Genomic DNA, 19,185 nt, shown 5'->3' on the forward strand with positions numbered 1-19,185 from the left:
CACAGCTGTTCACATTCAAAGTTTAATTCTGGTTTACAGCCTGAATGAGGAAGTTCAAAGTGTAACCCGTGTGTGAGGGCAAAGTGTGGCACTTTTTGTGCATTATCAAATCATCTAGAATTCAGGACCAGTGTTCACTCGACTGTATTTGTGTCCAAATTAGATATACTACTCAACCAAATCAAATCAAATATAGGAGAGCTGTGTAAATTATTTTTGCACACTTGTACATGTCAGTACTTGGCTGAGGGGTTTGTGAATCACAGCCTCGGTGATAAATGTCACCTCTAGTTGTACAGTAATGTATGTAGCCATGTAGATGGTTTCTGATTTAGTTGCCGTCAGGATAGAATTATCTACCATCTGTACCCATACCCAAAAGCACTGAAAAATTACCCTTGAAAATGAAATAAACATAATGAACCTTAAATTGTAATGATAGCTTTTGGCAACTTGTCTAATGTTTAAAATGGCACCAAATGTTGTAACAGTAACATCATCATTTTGTCTTTTCCACAGGTACTCTGAAGCAAAGAAATGAATACCTTTCCAATCCATCTATCCACACAATTAGAAGTCCAACTCAACGTTCCCCCAACAAAAACGCATCCTATAATACAGTGTATTATTAACAACAACCCCGAGAAGCTCCAAAAATTACTAAACGACATCAACATCAATGAAGTTTACCCATGCAGAGAGTGTAATGACTATATTACCCCACTGATTGCTGCTGTTGTATATCACAATAGGGATATTTGTGCGTTAGTTTTGCATCAGGGTGCAGACCCAAACAAGGTTTCCCAAATTGGCTTTGCACCTTTACATTATGTCTCACTATCCAAAGCACCACTTCTTTTTGTGGAGAAACTGCTTGAAGCAAAAGCTGATCCAGATGCATGGCTTCCCAATCAGCGATTCACACCGCTGCAAACTGCTGCCATCAATGACAGAGATGATGTCATGAAAGTGCTCATTTCTGCTGGGGCACGGGTAACATTGTTATCTCTAACTGATCCTGAACATTATATTCACAATGAAAAAATATGTCAGATGATTCATAACCTTGCATCAAAAGGAGATAAATTTTGCTCCAAATTCAGATATTTTTTGGATATGATAATTGATGTGCTATCAGGGGGACCACCTGACAAAGTGTTCAAAACCTTTGACAGTCACATGTTGCTGGAGGATCCTCAGACCCAGCTGACCATGATCGAATTACTTTTTGATATGTCTAATTTATTAAAAGAAACTGGGCCAGATGCAGAAAAATACCGCCAGGGATGTATCAAATGGCTGAAAGACAATGGAAAGCTGAACTCCTACATTGCAGGTGTAGTCAGTCGCTTTCCAAACATTTCCCAGGAATGTGTAATGAAGCCAATTCTTAGTTTATATGCAGTTTTCTGCACAATGGAAGACATACCAAATGAGCAAGCTTTGGCTATAATCCCCCAACTACTGAACCAGCTTTGCTCAAAAGAGAGACCTGATAAATGTAAAGCTGTTCTGCAAACACTATATGTGATAACACAGAAAACAAAAGGCACAAATGGCTGGGATCCCAACTTTATTGAGAAGTTATGCAAGACAGTTGCTCCTTTTGTAAAGGATAAACACTCCTCTGCCATTAGAGTACACACGTATGGTATATTTGCAAACTTGCTTTCAGTTGAACATGCAGCCAACATCTTTATATCTGTGGGGATAACTTCAGTGCCTGAGGACATACTGACATCTGCAGATATGAACATGAATGACAAGCTGAAAGAAGTCCTCAGACGACTGAAAAGTCATTTCAGCAAACCAAACTCAGAATGTGAGGATGTTGCAGCCTTACCTGGATCCAAGAAAAAGAAGAAGAGGAAGAGGAAAAACAAGGAAAAACAAGAACACCCAAATGATGAAGTGTGCACTGATCTAACAGCAGCTCCTGTTGTGGAGTCGACTTCAAATGTGAAGCCATTCCACTGCGACACCACTACGCCATCAGTAACACACAAATGGCTACAAATCAGCAAGAGGTGGAGAGGGAAATTAGAGAAGCTTCTGAGCACTGATGAAAGTAAAGTAACCAGAATTGGCAGCATGATTTATGTGAATGATGCAGACTTCCGCATAGCGAAGGGAAGTGATGGTACTGAAGTCTTCTTGGGGCTGAGAGATGATGGCACTGAAGTTGCTATTAAGAAAATGACTAAATGCAACTATCAGGTGCTGAAGAATGAGGAAGGATTTCTACGACTTCCAGAGCTTGATCATCAATCTATTGTACGATATGTTGATGTTGCGGAGGATGAGAACTTTGGATATCTTGGTCTTCAGCTTTGTGAATACACCTTGGAAGAATACATCAGAAATAATGATGGTGGTCTCCTGAAAAACAATCTCGTCAAACAGGTTCTCGAGAGTTTAAAGGTGCTTCATTGTCAAAATCCTCCAATTCTCCACCGGGATCTCAAACCACAGAATGTTTTGATCGGTAAGACAAGTTATAAATATACTGAAATGAAGGAATTCACTATCTGAAATTAAGAAAAAAATCTATATTTTAATTTATAATTATCATGCATAATTGTCAGAGTTTGTCTACCTGATTTGTCCTGCAGATGTTAACGGGAGGGCAAGATTAGCTGATTTTGGCATAAGTAGACGGTTAACCAAAGGCCAAACAACTCATCGCACAGGCAGTGCAGGAACAAAATGCTGGATGGCCAAGGAGACTTTAGCAGAAGAAGGTGACATACCATACAAGTCAAACACTGACATACAGGTGAGTTGTTCTGCTTAACAAACTTGATTGATGACTTGGTGAAAAATACTTCCTTAATTGCTAAAATGTTCTGTTCATTGTGAAGGTGGCAGGGATGCTGATTTATTATATCCTCTCTGGAGGACACCATCCTTTCGGTGACAAATCCTCTAAATGTGAGAACAACATCGATGAAGGGAAGTACAGTTTGGACCATGTTCAAGATGTGGTGGCAAAGGATCTCATTGAGTAGATGATCAATGAAGAACCAAAGAACAGACCTAAAGTGGAGGAATGCTTGAGTCATCCCTTCTTCTGGACCTCTGAAAGGTAAGAAATGCTTGATAGATTGATAGATTGATGAATTCAAATTTAAAGTCGTTGTTACCTGATTTTTTTTTCTTCTATGGGATGGCCTTGTCAGTCGTTTAGTGGGTCTACAACTTCAGTCCAAAGTGAAATATCTCAACATTTGCTGGATGGAATGGCGTAAAATTTGAAAGGCTACGAACATTCATGGTTCTCAGTCAATGAATAGCCACAAGCAGGCTTGAGCCTGTTATTATATTATATCATCCTGGCTGCATCCTACTGCCTCAAAGATCTCCAAAACTCCTATGTCTTTTGTATGTCTTTGTGGTCTCCCTGCGATGAAGGTCTGTGTAAGTCACTAAAATGGCCCATTAACTGCGACTATTAACATCTTTTGTTCCCTTATAACTGGGTTGTACTCTTCTGGATCGCCGGTTATGTACTGCGTTTGCGCCGTCTGATCTGGTGTGAATGCAGTTTTAAGGTTGCTATGATTGGACAACTGCTGTTTGGAGGAGGGGTTTAGCGGATGGTCCGTTTCCATCACTCATTTTCAATCAGTATCATATGGTACTTTTTAAAGGTTATGTTTATGTTGCAATTCATATATCCTAAAAATAAACTTTTTCAGGAGAGTTGAATACTTGAGAAGGATTGGCAACAGGGAGGAGGTGGCAAACTGTCGAAAGGCTGACCAGGAACTGGTTTCTTCACTGGAAGAATGTGCCAGGGATGGATCCTTCAAACAGTGGAGAAATGAGGTGACTGCAACATAACAGCTGTAACTTTTGCATTCCAGTTCTTATAATTGTAATTCATGAGTAATTATTTTTGGTGTTGCAGTTTCCACCAGAGTTGGTCCAGAAGATGGATGCCAAGAAGAAAGCCTACCCAGACAACACACTGGGATTACTGCGCTTCATACGAAACCTCCATGAGCACTAGTGAGTGAAAGGGATGCAGGGCCTTTAAATGTACATAAAATGAAATATTCACAATTTATAAAACACTGATACAATAATTATACTTGTTTATTGATTGGTTTTAAGAGAGTTGTGTTGTTCAATCTCTTTATAATACAAAAAAATATACATTTACAACTCATAAGTCTTAAGAATATTGTAATTTGTTTTTACATTCAACTGCTGGCTGATACTATGCGCCTATATCCACCCTGAAATACAGTTTTAAATAACTAATCAATCTTGACGAAGTATTTTTTGCAGTTAAATTGAGAAAGTAATACCATGGCACTACATTTGATTCAAATTATAACATAAATAATATATATAATTTTTTTAAATATCGTGTTTTGTTTACAGTGCCGAGGATGCAGCCCAAGTTGATGTGATGAAGATATTTCCTGATCTCTTCGGATGTGTTTACAAGTTTGCCAAGACCTAAGGGTGGAATTCAGAGACCCCCTTGAAGGAAATGTTTCGAAGAGAAGACATCAGCACCAGCTTTACAATGCTGTCCATCAGCCCTGATGAGCGTCTGGGTGTCCCAGTTCAAGAGTCTCAACCCAGTGACTTGAAGTGAAGTCAACTACAAAAAGGATCAGGGACTTCAAAATGACTTTAGAGTCTTATAAGCAGTCAGAGGAAAAACAAACGCAAACAATTCTGATGTGATGGTTTTTAATAGTCATCATGTCCAGCTGTTACGGTCTTAGAGTGACTGTTCGTTGTTGTTGTATATTGTTGTGTCTCTCCTTTGCTCTTGTTCTTTTGGTGCGCTCTGCTGTTCTTCCGCACCGAGATGACGTCACGTCTGGGGATCCCCTTCAGGGCCAAGCCTCCGGACGCGCCCTCAGGTGGATGCCCCAGTTTCCCGCCATTTGTGGTCCGGCCTCCGACACGTCACCGCTGTGTCTACCACTCCGCGGTCGGGGCAGAACCGGCCGAATCGTTTAAAATAGGACCGGAGATGAACGTAAAGGGTGGCTGTGATTACGCTTGATCAGTCCACCTCGTTGCTTCTGTGTGTGGTTAACTTTGTAATATAGAGGCATTTGTTATTTGTTGGAACTGGGCTAGAGAGAAGTGTTTTAGGTCACATATTAATGTGCTAGTTGGATAGTCTTTCCTCTGTGTAAATCACTAGTTAGAGAGGGGGCTGCCATTCGTGTGTTTTGTTTGTTAGTGTTGAGAGCTGTTAAAATAGGGTTTTGTTTCTTGTTTATATTTAGTTGTTTGCCAGCTCAGCTGTGATTCTTATTTCTAGTTTGCAGTAGTTTTTGTTTTATTAAGTTATTGATTTCGGCGCCATTAGAAGCCCGTTCCTAAGTTACATTTTGTCAGCACTTTGTGTTCGCTTTTGTTTGCTGCATCTTGTTGGTAAATTGCCTGCAGCTTGTTTCTATCATTTTAAATTGTGCATTTAACAATAAGCGGCTACTTTACGCCTGATACCATCGGCTCATGTTGCTTCCCTCACCCCTAGACCTAAATGGGACATAACACCAGCCAAGGTTTCATAGCAAGGCTTTAGCAGCACTAGGTAACAAGACTGCACACAAAGGAAGTCCAATATACTATGTGTTACTATACTGTGTTACTATTAACTTTAACAATGGCTCTGTATCCAAGTAAGCCATGACAGTGTGACAGTGATCCAGCATGAACAAAACCAGGACCCTGAAACCGATGCAGCTAAATGGAATTCAGCCATCATTCATTTTATTATTTACACTTGTGCTTTTCCTGCCACCACAACATGTCTTCTGTGGAATACGCCTGTAAGGTTTTGCAAATGTTTTGTGCATAGTAACTATTTTCCAAAGGCTGGTGAGTAGATTATAAAATGCTTTATAATTTTATTTTATTTTGTGACATTTTATATTTTTGCTTGATCATTATCATTATAAGGAACCATTGTACTTTTATTGTTACATTTATCTGATGGCTTTAGTTGTGACTTACCTTGAAATATTGATATTTGTCAAATGTAAGATATTTTTAGTTTTTATTCCTGACATATTTTTACCACTATAGTTTTTTTTTATATTACAATTTTTTTTATTCTTGTATATTTCCATGATATCATTTCGTTAAATTGTTTTTTTGTTTTTTTCACAAATAACAGAGCATGGGACAAATAGTGTTCTGAGTTATTTTAGTTTCTTGAGCTGTTTTTGATCAACCCAATGGACCTGTCCCTTTACCTGTTGTCATAGCCTCTCAGAAGTTTGACTATTTCAGAACAATTGTGAGAGGAATAAAGAGGTTGGGCATATAGTCTGTTCTGTGAGAATACTGAATGTGGACTTATTTTGCATGCAGATCTTTGCAGCCAATGATAAGAGCCATTTTAGACTTCTGAGTTTGTTAGTTTCACTTAAATGGAAAAGCAGAGTGTATGGCAAAAAAAAGTCTTTTAACTCGTGAAGCATGTCTGTGAGCGCACTGTAACAACTGAACACACTCAGGTGATCAACATGGTTATCAACTTAGATCATTTCACATTTGGACTTTAGTGACTATAGAGTCAGAGAACAATGGTCAGAGATACTTTGGTAAGAAAATCAACTAGAATCATCAAAATGAAAGGGGCATGTCCCCACTTTTATTGTAGAAACCCAACCCATCTCTCCCAGCATCCTTAGCTGTATATAGGAGGAGCAAGAGAGAGAGGCAGAATTAGAGAGTGTCAGAGTGACGGACAGAAATACAGAAAAAGCACAGCAAGTTTTGATGTACTGCGGCGCACAATTCACGTCTTCATTGTAAGTTAATCGTCCTACAATCCTCTAATGGTTATCTTAAAAACTGTATTGTAAAATAATCTGTGTTCTTGCATGAGAAAAGCACACTCATGTAGCTCTACTCTTATTCATAATCATTTCATAGCTGTGCACATTCAACGTTGAATTCTGGTTTCCGGCCTGAATGAGGAAGTTCAAATTGTAAAACAGTCAGTGAGGACAAAGTGTGGCACTCTTATTCATAAACCATTCTTATGGTCGTTCATTCCGACAGTTTGATTAGTAACATATTTAGATATGTCATCCTTGTACCTACTACAACATAAAAATGATTAATAGGCATTTCACAGCTGTGCACATTCAACGTTAAATTCTGGTTTCTGGCCTGAATGAGGAAGTTCAAATTCTATAACAGTCAGTGAGGGCAGGGTGCGGCACAATTTGTGCATTAACAAGCCATATATAAAAACATTTTAAAAAATAGCATTAGCAATTCTACAATTGAGGACTAGTGTTCACTCTACTGTATTTTTGTCCAAATTAATTTACTACTCAACCTGATGCAGATCTCAGAAAATCCAGTGTCTATAGGAGAGATTTCAAGTTGTACAATGAAATTATTTTTCCTACATGTCAGTACTTGGCTGAGGGGTTTGTGAATCGCATTATTTACATGTCAATGTCCTTATTCATCCTAGTCAGTACATCAACGATCAGTCCAACCTGTTCTAACCTGAACTACTGTTATTTGTAATTGTTTCTTCATTATCAGTGAAGATGGATATTTGATATCATCATTAATACTTTCTGAACTTACAAACACAAGATTTCATCATTGTACCTCCTTGTAAAACCACAGATTTCCTGCACAAGTGTTGAATTGTGGTTGCCAGCCTGAATGAGGAAGTTCTAAATCTTACCAGTTGGTAAGGGCCAGAAATTACACTCATAACTTTGCACAAGTGAGTCCAGTTATTGTTGTCATTATAATACAGAGCAAAAAGAAAAACAAAGTGCTACAACAATATATTTGCAAGTCATCTAAAATATAATATCATTAGCATTTGCAACATTCATATATAGTCAGATAGTGTCGTGTTGAGTTTTGATAGGTGTAGTTCACCCCTTGTCGACATTATAAGTTGATTTCTGTACAATCCTCTAATATTTACCTTAAAATTGTATAATATTGTAAAATAATAAGTGTGCTTAATTAACAGAAGAACATTCATGTAGCCCTACTCTAATTCATAATCCATTCTTATGGTTATATGATGTCATCATAATGAACATTTACTTACAAATACGATATTTCATCCTTGTACCTACTACGACCAAAATGTATTATATATTTCACAGCTGTTCACATTCAAAGTTTAATTCTGGTTTACAGCCTGAATGAGGAAGTTCAAAGTGTAACCCGTGTGTGAGGGCAAAGTGTGGCACTTTTTGTGCATTATCAAATCATCTAGAATTCAGGGGTCAATAGGGTTTTGTTTCTTGTTTATATTTAGTTGTTTGCCAGCTCAGCTGTGATTCTTATTTCTAGTTTGCAGTAGTTTTTGTTTTATTAAGTTATTGATTTCAGCGCCATTAGAAGCCCGTTCCTAAGTTACATTTTGTCAGCACTTTGTGTTCGCTTTTGTTTGCTGAATCTTGTTGGTAAATTGCCTGCAGCTTGTTTCTATCATTTTAAATTGTGCATTTAACAATAAGCGGCTACTTTACGCCTGATACCATCGGCTCACGTTGCTTCCCTCACCCCTAGACCTAAATGGGACATAACACCAGCCAAGGTTTCATAGCAAGGCTTTAGCAGCACTAGGTAACAAGACTGCACAAAAAGGAAGTCCAATATACTATGTGTTACTATACTGTGTTACTATTAACTTTAACAATGGCTCTGTATCCAAGTAAGCCATGACAGTGTGACAGTGAGCCAGCATGAACAAAACCAGGACCCTGAAACTGATGCAGCTAAATGGAATTCAGCCATCATTCATTTTATTATTTACACTTGTGCTTTTCCTGTTGTGACAACATGTCTTCTGTGGAATATGCCTGTAAGGTTTTGCAAATGTTTTGTGCATAGTAACTATTTTCCAAAGGCTGGTGAGTAGATTATAAGATGCTGTACCGTAGTACAATTTTTTTACGGACTTTATCTTCACTTTAGTATTTCTTTATTTTGTGAGATTTTATAATTTTGCTTGACCATTATCATTATAAGGAACTATTGTACTTTTATTTTTGCTACATTTATCTGATGGCTTTAGTTGTGACTTACTTTGAAACATTGATATGTCATATGTAAGATACTTTTAGTTTTTATTCATTACTTATTTTTACCACTAGTTTTTTTTTAATATTACAATTTATTGATTTTATTCTTGTATATTTCTATGATATCACTTCGTTAAATTGTTGTTGTTTTTTTTCACAAATAACAGAGCATTGAACAAATATTGTTTTGAGTTATTTTAGTTTCTTGAGCTGTTTTTGATCACCCCATTGGACCTGTCTCTTTACCTGTTGTCATACCCTCTCAGAAGTTTTACTATTTCAGAACAATTGTGAGAGGAATAAAGAGGTTGGGCATATAGTCTGTTGTGTGAGAATACTGAATGTGGACTTATTTTGCCTGCAGATCTTTGCACCCAATGATAAGAGCCATTTTAGACTTCTGAGTTTGTTAGTTTCACTTAAATGGAAAAGCAGAGTGTATGGCAAGAAAAAATCTTTTAACTCCTGAAGCATGTCTGTGAGCGCACTGTAACAACTGAAGACACTCAGGTGATCAACATGGTTATCAACTCAGATCATTTCACATTTGGACATTAGTGACTATAGAGTCACAGAACAATGTTCAGAGATACTTTTGTAAGAAAATCAACTAGAATCATAAAAGTGAAAGGGGCATGTCCCCCCTTTTACTGTAGAAACCCAACCCATCTCTCCCAGCATCCTTAGCTGTATATAGGAGGAGCAAGAGAGAGAGGCAGAATTAGAGAAAAATCACAGTAAGTTTTGATAAACTGCAGCGGACAATCCACGTCGACATTGTAAGTTAATCTTCCTACAATCCTCTAAAGCAGTGTTTCTCAAACTGTGGTACGAGCTCTCTGTAGTGGCACGCGGAGGAATCTCTGAAATATGTATTTTTAAATGAATAAGAAATAGGGCTGACCCATAACTCGTATTTTCATCGTCATCATATAAACATCCGCGATGAACACATCGCAAAAGGAATCAGAACAATCATTATATTTAGGGATGGTTAACGTAACTAGGTATTAACTGTCTAAAAGCTGCTCTCTGTCGGAGCATCAACACTCAGTCAGTCAGTCAGTCAGTCAGTCTGAGAACAGCTGATCAGAGACGGCTACAACTACTCGTTACTGTAAGTTCAATACAACTTTGCAAGTGTAAAGCCAAGACACGTTATCATTACACATGTTCAACAAGCATGAACATGATGAGACTGTTAAACATGGAGGAATACAGCAGCGTTTCAGTCTGCTCTGTCTGCTGTCTCTCTGTAGACAGACACAGGTAGCTCTTCGACTAACAGCTAACTGTTAACACGTGTACGTTATTGAGTTGAGTTGTGACTGACTTTAGTTCCCTCTAGTGAGCAGTGATCCAGTGTTCAGTGTCCGGGGAGTTTATTGTGAAGGAACAGACTGTGAGCCTCTGTGTTATTAATTTATTATCTTCATAAACCCTCATTAACCCTCATGAACCCTCATTAACCCTCATTAACCCTCATAAACCCTCATTAACCCTCATTAACCCTCATGAACCCTCATTAACCCTCATTAACCCTCATGAACCCTCATTAACCCTCATGAACCCTCATAAACCCTCATTAACCCTCATGAACCCTCATTAACCCTCATTAACCCTCATAAACCCTCATTAACCCTCATTAACCCTCATGAACCCTCATTAACCCTCATTAACCCTCATAAACCCTCATTAACCCTCATGAACCCTCATAAACCCTCATTAACCCTCATTAACCCTCATAAACCCTCATTAACCCTCATAAACCCTCATTAACCCTCATGAACCCTCATGAACCCTCATTAACCCTCATAAACCCTCATTAACCCTCATTAACCCTCATGAACCCTCATTAACCCTCATAAACCCTCATGAACCCTCATTAACCCTCATAAACCCTCATTAACCCTCATGAACCCTCATTAACCCTCATAAACCCTCATTAACCCTCATGAACCCTCATAAACCCTCATTAACCCTCATTAACCCTCATAAACCCTCATAAACCCTCATTAACCCTCATTAACCCTCATGAACCCTCATTAACCCTCATAAACCCTCATGAACCCTCATTAACCCTCATGAACCCTCATAAACCCTCATGAACCCTCATTAACCCTCATTAACCCTCATAAACCCTCATAAACCCTCATAAACCCTCATGAACCCTCATTAACCCTCATAAACCCTCATTAACCCTCATGAACCCTCATGAACCCTCATGAACCCTCATTAACCCTCATTAACCCTCATTAACCCTCATAAACCCTCATAAACCCTCATGAACCCTCATTAACCCTCATAAACCCTCATTAACCCTCATAAACCCTCATTAACCCTCATTAACCCTCATGAACCCTCATGAACCCTCATAAACCCTCATAAACCCTCATGAACCCTCATTAACCCTCATTAACCCTCATTAACCCTCATTAACCCTCATAAACCCTCATTAACCCTCATTAACCCTCATGAACCCTCATAAACCCTCATGAACCCTCATTAACCCTCATTAACCCTCATTAACCCTCATTAACCCTCATAAACCCTCATTAACCCTCATTAACCCTCATGAACCCTCATAAACCCTCATTAACCCTCATAAACCCTCATTAACCCTCATAAACCCTCATAAACCCTCATGAACCCTCATTAACCCTCATTAACCCTCATTAACCCTCATTAACCCTCATAAACCCTCATTAACCCTCATTAACCCTCATGAACCCTCATAAACCCTCATTAACCCTCATAAACCCTCGGCTCCACCAGCTGAAGCTGAAGCTGCAGTAGGCTGTGTAGTCTCACTGTTTAGGTCAGTTTGTCACATCTCTTGTAAACTGATCAGCTGAAACCAAACAGCTCCTCTTCACTCTATCAGCCCTAATGTTAGCTGGAGTAGAGGGAGGAGGACAGAGGACAGGATAGGACAGAGGATAGAGGACAGGATAGGACAGAGGACAGGATAGGACAGAGGATAGAGGACAGGATAGGATAGGACAGAGGATAGAGGACAGGAAATGACAGAGGATAGAGGACAGGATAGAGGAAAGAGGACAGGATAGGATAGAGGACAGGATAGGACAGAGGATAGAGGACAGGATAGGACAGAAGACAGGATAGGACAGAGGATAGAGGACAGGATAGAGGAAAGAGGACAGGATAGGACAGAGGACAGGATATGACAGAGGACAGGATAGGACAGAGGACAGGATATGACAGAGGACAGGATAGGACAGAGGGAGGAGGACAGGATAGGACAGAGGATAGAGGACAGGATAGATGAAAGAGGACATAGGACAGGATAGGACAGGATATAACAGAGGATAGAGGACAGGATAGGACAGAGTGAGGAGGACAGGATAGGACAGAGGGAGGAGGACAGGATAGGACAGGAGGACGGAGGGAGCAGGACAAAGGACAGGAGGACAGAGGGAGGAGGACAGAAGCCAGGAGGACGGTGGGAGGAGGACAGAGGGAGGAGGACAGAAGACAGAGGGAGGAGGACAAGATAGGACAGAGGACAGGATAGGACAGAGGACAGGATATGACAGAGGACAGGATAGGACAGCGGATAGAGGACAGGATAGGACAGAGGACAGGATAGGACAGAGGACAGGATATGACAGAGGACAGGATAGGACAGCGGATAGAGGACAGGATAGGACAGAGGACAGGATATGACAGAGGACAGGATAGGACAGAGGACAGGATATGACAGAGGACACAGGACAGTATAGGACAGAGGATAGAAGACAGGATAGGACAGAGGACAGGATAGGACAGAGGACAGGATAGGACAGAGGACAGGATATGACAGAAGACAGGATAGGACAGAGGACAGGATAGGACAGAGGGGAGGAGGACAGGATAGGACATAGGACAGGATAGAGGAAAGAGGACAGGATAGGACAGAGGATAGAGGACAGGATAGGACAGAGGACAGGATAGGACAGAGGAAAGGAGAGGACAGGATAGGACAGAGGACAGGATATGACAGAGGACAGGATAGGACAGAGGAAAGGATAGGACAGAGGACAGGATAGGACAGAGGGAGGAGGAGAGGGGATAGGACAGAGGACAGGAGGACGGAGGGAGGAGGACAGAAGCCAGGAGGACGGTGGGAGGAGGACAGGATAGGACAGAGGGAGTAGGACAGGAGGACAGAGGGAGGAGGATAGAAGACAGAGGGAGGAGAACAGGATAGGACAGAGGACAGGATAGGACAGAGGGAGGAGGACATGATATGACAGAGGGAGGAGGACAGGATATGACAGAGGGAGGAGGACAGAGGACAGAGGGAGGAGGACAGGATAGGACAGAGGACAGGATATGACAGAGGATAGAGGACAGGATAGGACAGAGGACAGGATAGGACAGAGGACAGGATATGACAGAGGACAGGATATGACAGAGGACAGAGGATAGGACAGAGGACAGGATATGACAGAGGATAGGACAGAGGACAGAGGATAGGACAGAGGAAAGGATCCTGGTTGCCGCCCTAAATGAGGAAGTTCAAAGTGTAACCCGTGTGTGAGGGCAAAGTGTGGCACTTTTTGTGCATTATCAAATCATCTAGAATTCAGGACCAGTGTTCACTCGACTGTATTTGTGTCCAAATTAGATATACTACTCAACCAAATCAAATCATATATAGGAGAGTTGTGTAAATTATTTTTGCATACCTGTACGTGTCAGTACATGGCTGAGGGGTTTGTGAATCACAGCCTCGTTGATAAACGTCACCTCTAGTTGTACAGTAATGTATGTAGCCATGTAGATGCTTTCTGATTTAGTTGCCCTCAGGATAGAATTATCTACCATCTGTACCCATACCCAAAAGCACTGAAAAATTACCCTTGAAAATGAAATAAACATAATGAACCTTAAATTGTAATGATAGCTTTTGGCAGCTTGTCTAATGTTTAAAATGACAACAAATGTTGTAACAGTAACATCATGATTTTGTCTTTTTCACAGGTACTCTGAAGCAAAGACATGATTACCTCCACACAGTTTCAATTCCCCCCAACAAAAACGCATTCTATAATACAGTGTGTTATTGACAACAACACCAAGAAGCTCAAAAAATTACTAAAGGACAAAAACATCAATGAAGTTTACCCAAGCAGAGTGTGTAAAGACTATATAACTCCACTGATTGCTGCTGTTGTAAATCAAAAAAGGGATATTTTTACTTTCCTACTACAAAAGGGTGCAGACCCAAACAAGGCTTCCCTAACTGGCCTTACACCTTTACATTTTGTCTCACTATCAGAAGCCCCACGTCTTTTTGTGGAGAAACTGCTTGAAGCAAAAGCTGATCCAAATGGAGTGGTTCCCATTCAGCGATTCACACCACTGCAAACTGCCGCCATCAATGACAGAGATGATGTCATGAAAGTGCTCATTTCTGCTGGTGCAGAGGTAACAGTGTTACCTCACACTGATCCTGAACAGATTATTCACAATGAAAAAATATCTCAGATGATTCATAACCTTGCATTGAAAGGAGATGAATTATGCTCCAAGATCAGATATTTTTTGGATTTGGAAATTGCTGTGCAAGGCGGACCACCTGAAGAAGTGTTCAAAACCTTTGACAGTCACATGCTGCTGGAGGATCCTCTGACCCATCTGACCATGATCGAAATGCTCTTTACTGTTACTGGGCGAAATAAAGGGAAATATAGCCAGGCAAGTATCAAATGGCTGAAGGACACTGAAAATGTGAACACGTACATTGCAGGTGCAGTCAGTCGCTTTCCAAACATCCCTGAGCGAGATGTAACGAGGGCAGTTGATAGTTTACATGCAGTTTTCTGCACAATGGAAGACATACCAAATGAGCAAGCTTTGGCTATAATCCCCCAACTACTGATCCAGCTTTGCTCAAAAGAGAGACCTGATATATGGCTATGTGTTCTGAAAACACTATATGTGATCACACAGAAAACAAAAGGCACAAATGGCTGGGATCCCAACTTTATTGAGAAGTTATGCAAGACAGTTGCTCCTTTTGTAAAGGATGAACACTCCTCTGACATTAGAGTCTACACGTATGGCATATTTGCAAACTTGCTTTCAGTTGAACATGCAGCCAACATCTTTACATCTGTGGGGATAACTTCAGTGCCTGACAACATACTGACATCTGCAGATATGAAAGAGAATGACAAGCTGAAAGAAGTCCTCAGACGACTGAAAAGTCATTTCAGCAAACCAAACTCAGAATGTGAGGATGTTGCAGCCTTACCTGGATCCAAGAAAAAGAAGGAGAAGTCAGAAAAGCAAGAAGACCCAAATGATGAAGTGTGCACTGGTCTAACAGCAGCTCCTGTTGTGGAGTCAACTTCAAATGTGAAGCCATTCCACTGTGACACCACTACGTCATCAGTAACACACAAATGGCTACAAATCAGCAAGAGGTGGAGAGGGAAATTAGAGAAGCTTCTGAGCACTGAAAGTAAAGTAACCAGAATTGACAGCATGATTTATGTGAATGATGCAGACTTCCGCATAGCGAAGGGAAGTGATGGTACTGAAGTCTTCTTGGGGCTGAGAGATGATGGCACTGAAGTTGCTATTAAGAGAATGACTAAATGTAACTATCAGGTGCTGAAGAATGAGGAAGGATTTCTACGACTTCCAGAGCTTGATCATCCATCTATTGTACGATATGTTGATGCTGCGGAGGATGAGAACTTTGGATATCTTGGTCTTCAGCTTTGTGAATACACCCTGGAAGAATACATCAGAAATAATGATGGTGGTCTCCAGAAAATGAAACTTGTCTATCAGGTTCTCGAGAGTTTAAAGGTGCTTCATTGTCAAAGTCCTCCAATTCTCCACCGGGATCTCAAACCACAGAATGTTTTGATCGGTAAGACAAGTTAAAAATATACTGAAATGAAGGAATTCATTATCTGAAATTAACAGAAAAAACAATATTTGAATTTATAATTATCATGCATAATTTTCAGAGATTGTCTACCTGATTTATTCTGCAGATGTTAACGGGAGGGCAAGACTAGCTGATTTTGGCATAAGTAGACGGTTAACCAAAGGCCAAACAACTCATCGCACAGGCAGTGCAGGAACAAAATGCTGGATGGCCAAGGAGACTTTAGCAGAAGAAGGTGACATACCATACAAGTCAAACACTGACATACAGGTGAGTTGTTCTGCTTAACAAACTTGATTGATGACTTGGTGAAAAATACTTCCTTAATTGCTAAAATGTTCTGTTCATTCTGAAGGTGGCAGGGATGCTGATTTATTATATCCTTTCTGGAGGACACCATCCTTTTGGCGACAAATCCTATAAATGTGAGAACAACATTCATGAAGGGAGGTACAGTTTGGACCATGTTCAAGATGTGGTGGCAAAGGATCTCATTGAGTGGATGATCAATGAAGAACCAAAGAACAGACCTAAAGTGGAGGAATGCTTGAGTCATCCCTTCTTCTGGACCTCTGAAAGGTAAGAAATGCTTCATAGATTGATAGATTGATGAATTCAAATTTAAAGTCGTTGTTACCTGATTTTTTTTTTTCTTCTATGGGATGGCCTTGTCAGTCGTTTAGTGGGTCTACAACTTCAGTCCAGAGTGAAATATTTAAATATTTGCTGGATGGAGTGGCGCAAAATTTGGAAGGCTACGAACATTCATGGTTCCCAGTCAATGAATAGCCACAAGCTGGCTTGAGCCTGTTATTATATTATATCATATCATCCTGGCTGCATCCTACTGCCTCAAAGATCTCCAAAACTCCTATGTCTTTTGCATGTCTTTGTGGTCTCCCTGTGATGAAGTGTACAAATTGTATGCAAACTTCCAGTCTCATCTCAAAGTCATTTATGGTGTTTCACTCAGTTGTACACACAAGAAGTAATGGAAGTGAAGTAGTGGTGTGAAGAATGACACAAGACTGAGAGTCTAACAGACATGTCTACGAGGCACAGCCACGCTTTGGGCTGAATGCTAACGTCAGCAGGCTTACATGCTCAAAAACACAATTCTAACATACTAATGTTAAGCAGGAATAACCATGTTTACTATCCTAGTTTAACATGTTAGCATGCTAACATTTGCTGTTGTGTTTCTGAGTATCAATCATGCCCGCTGCTTTGGTATGTCAAGAAATCCAAAGCATACCAGGCCTGTCTTGCCTACTTAGGCTGCATTCACATCAGATCACAATTGGCCGCAGGGTTGTGCAGAGGTCTTGGCAAGTCACTAAAATGGCCCATTAACTGCGACGATTAACATCTTTTGTTTCCTTATAACTGGGTTGTACAGTTGTGGATCGCTGGTTACTTGATTTGCTACTTGCGGCAGCCACAGCCCAGATGCAATACCCTGATTCAAAATTAAATGTAAAACTTTTGTTTTTTTGTCGCACCATCTGATCTGGTGTGAATGCAGCCTTAAGGTTGCTATGATTGGACAACTGCTGTTTGGAGGAGGGGTTTAGCGAATGGTCCGTTTCCATCTCATTTTCAATCAGTATCATATGAGAATGTTTTAAGGTTCTGTTTATTTTGCAATTCATATATCGTGAAATACACTTTTTTATTTTTTCAGGAGAGTTGAATACTTGAGAAGGATTGGCAACAGGGAGGAGGTGGCAAACTGTCGAAAGGCTGACCAGGAACTGGTTTCTTCACTGGAAAAATGTGCCAGGGATGGATCCTTCAAACAGTGGAGAAATGAGGTGACTGCAACATAACAGCTGTAACTTTTGCATTCCAGTTCTAATAATTGTAATTTATGAGTAATTATTTTTGGTGTTGCAGTTTCCACCAGAGTTGGTCCAGAAGATGGATGCCAAGAACAAAGCCTACCCAGACAACACACTGGGATTACTGCGCTTCATACGAAACCTCCATGAGCACTAGTGAGTGAAAGGGATGAAGGGCCTTAAAATTTACATAAAATGAAATATTCACAATTTATAAACACTGATACAATAATTATACTTGTTTATTGATTGGTTTTAAGAGAGTTGTGTTGTTCAATCTCTTTATAATACAAAAAAATATACATTTACAACTCATAAGTCTTAAGAATATTGTAATTTTTTTTTACATTCAACTACTTGCTGATACTATGCGCCTATATCCACCCTGAAATACAGTTTTAAATAACTAATCAATCTTGACGAAGTATTTTTTACAGTTAAATTGAGAAAGTAATACCATGGCACAACATTTGATTCAAATTATAACATAAATAATATATATAATTTTTTTAAATATCGTGTTTTGTTTACAGTGCCGAGGATGCAGCCCAAGTTGATGTGATGAAGATATTTCCTGATCTCTTCGGATGTGTTTACAAGTTTGCCAAGACCCACGGGTGGAATTCAGAGACCCCCTTGAAGGAAATGTTTCGAAGAGAAGACATCAGCGCCAGCTTTACAATGCTGTCCATCAGCCCTGATGAGCGTCTGGGTGTCCCAGTTCAAGAGTCTCAACCCAGTGACTTGAAGTGAAGTCAACTTCAAAAAGGATCAGGGACTTCAAAAATGACTTTAGAGTCTTATAAGCAGTCAGAGGAAAAACAAACGCAAGCAATTCTGATGTGATAGTTTTTAATAGTTATCATGTCCAGCCAAGGTTTCATAGCAAGGCTTTAGCAGCACTAGGTAACAAGACTGCACAAAAAGGAAGTCCAATATGTCTTGACATCATCAGACTTATCATAAAAGGAAAAGCACAGGTGTTACTATTAACTTTAACAATGGCTCTGTATCCAAGTAAGCCATGACAGTGTGACAGTGAGCCAGCATGAACAATACCAGGACCCTGAAACCGATGCAGCTAAATGGAATTCAGCCATCATTAATTTTATTATTTACACTTGTGTTTTTCCTGCCGCGACAACTTGTCTTCTGTGAAATACGCCTGTAAGGTTTTGCAAATGTTTTGTGCAAAGTAACTATTTTCCAAAGGCTGGTGAGTAGATTATAAGACGCTGTACTGTAGTAAAAAATGTTATGGACTTTTTTATTCTTGTATATTTCTATGATATCACTTTGTTAAATTGTTGTTGTTGTTTTTTTCACAAATAACAAATAATTTTTGATCACCCCGTTAGACCTGTCCCTTTACCTGTTT

At 39.9% G+C, this 19,185-nt stretch overlaps 2 protein-coding genes across 2 annotated transcripts; both read left to right on the forward strand.

Moving 5' to 3' along the window:
- The first annotated feature begins 1,010 nt into the window (after window positions 1–1,010).
- LOC141760455 (uncharacterized) lies at window positions 1,011–8,207 on the forward strand. Its single transcript, XM_074623306.1, has 6 exons — window positions 1,011–2,485; window positions 2,613–2,776; window positions 2,862–3,085; window positions 3,699–3,828; window positions 3,911–4,011; window positions 4,390–8,207. The coding sequence occupies exons 3-6, from the start codon at window positions 3,009–3,011 to the stop codon at window positions 4,469–4,471; spliced, it is 390 nt and encodes a 129-aa protein (XP_074479407.1). The 5' UTR covers window positions 1,011–2,485; window positions 2,613–2,776; window positions 2,862–3,008; the 3' UTR covers window positions 4,472–8,207.
- A 5,884-nt stretch (window positions 8,208–14,091) lies between these two features.
- On the forward strand, window positions 14,092–19,135 carry LOC141760453 (uncharacterized). Its single transcript, XM_074623302.1, has 6 exons — window positions 14,092–15,945; window positions 16,073–16,236; window positions 16,322–16,545; window positions 17,651–17,780; window positions 17,863–17,963; window positions 18,341–19,135. Exons 1-6 carry the CDS (start codon window positions 14,460–14,462, stop codon window positions 18,558–18,560), a joined length of 2,325 nt encoding a protein of 774 aa, XP_074479403.1. The 5' UTR covers window positions 14,092–14,459; the 3' UTR covers window positions 18,561–19,135.
- Window positions 19,136–19,185: the final 50 nt, after the last annotated feature.

The sequence above is a fragment of the Sebastes fasciatus genome, chromosome 22, assembly GCF_043250625.1.
Source record: "Sebastes fasciatus isolate fSebFas1 chromosome 22, fSebFas1.pri, whole genome shotgun sequence".
NCBI lineage: Eukaryota > Metazoa > Chordata > Actinopteri > Perciformes > Sebastidae > Sebastes > Sebastes fasciatus.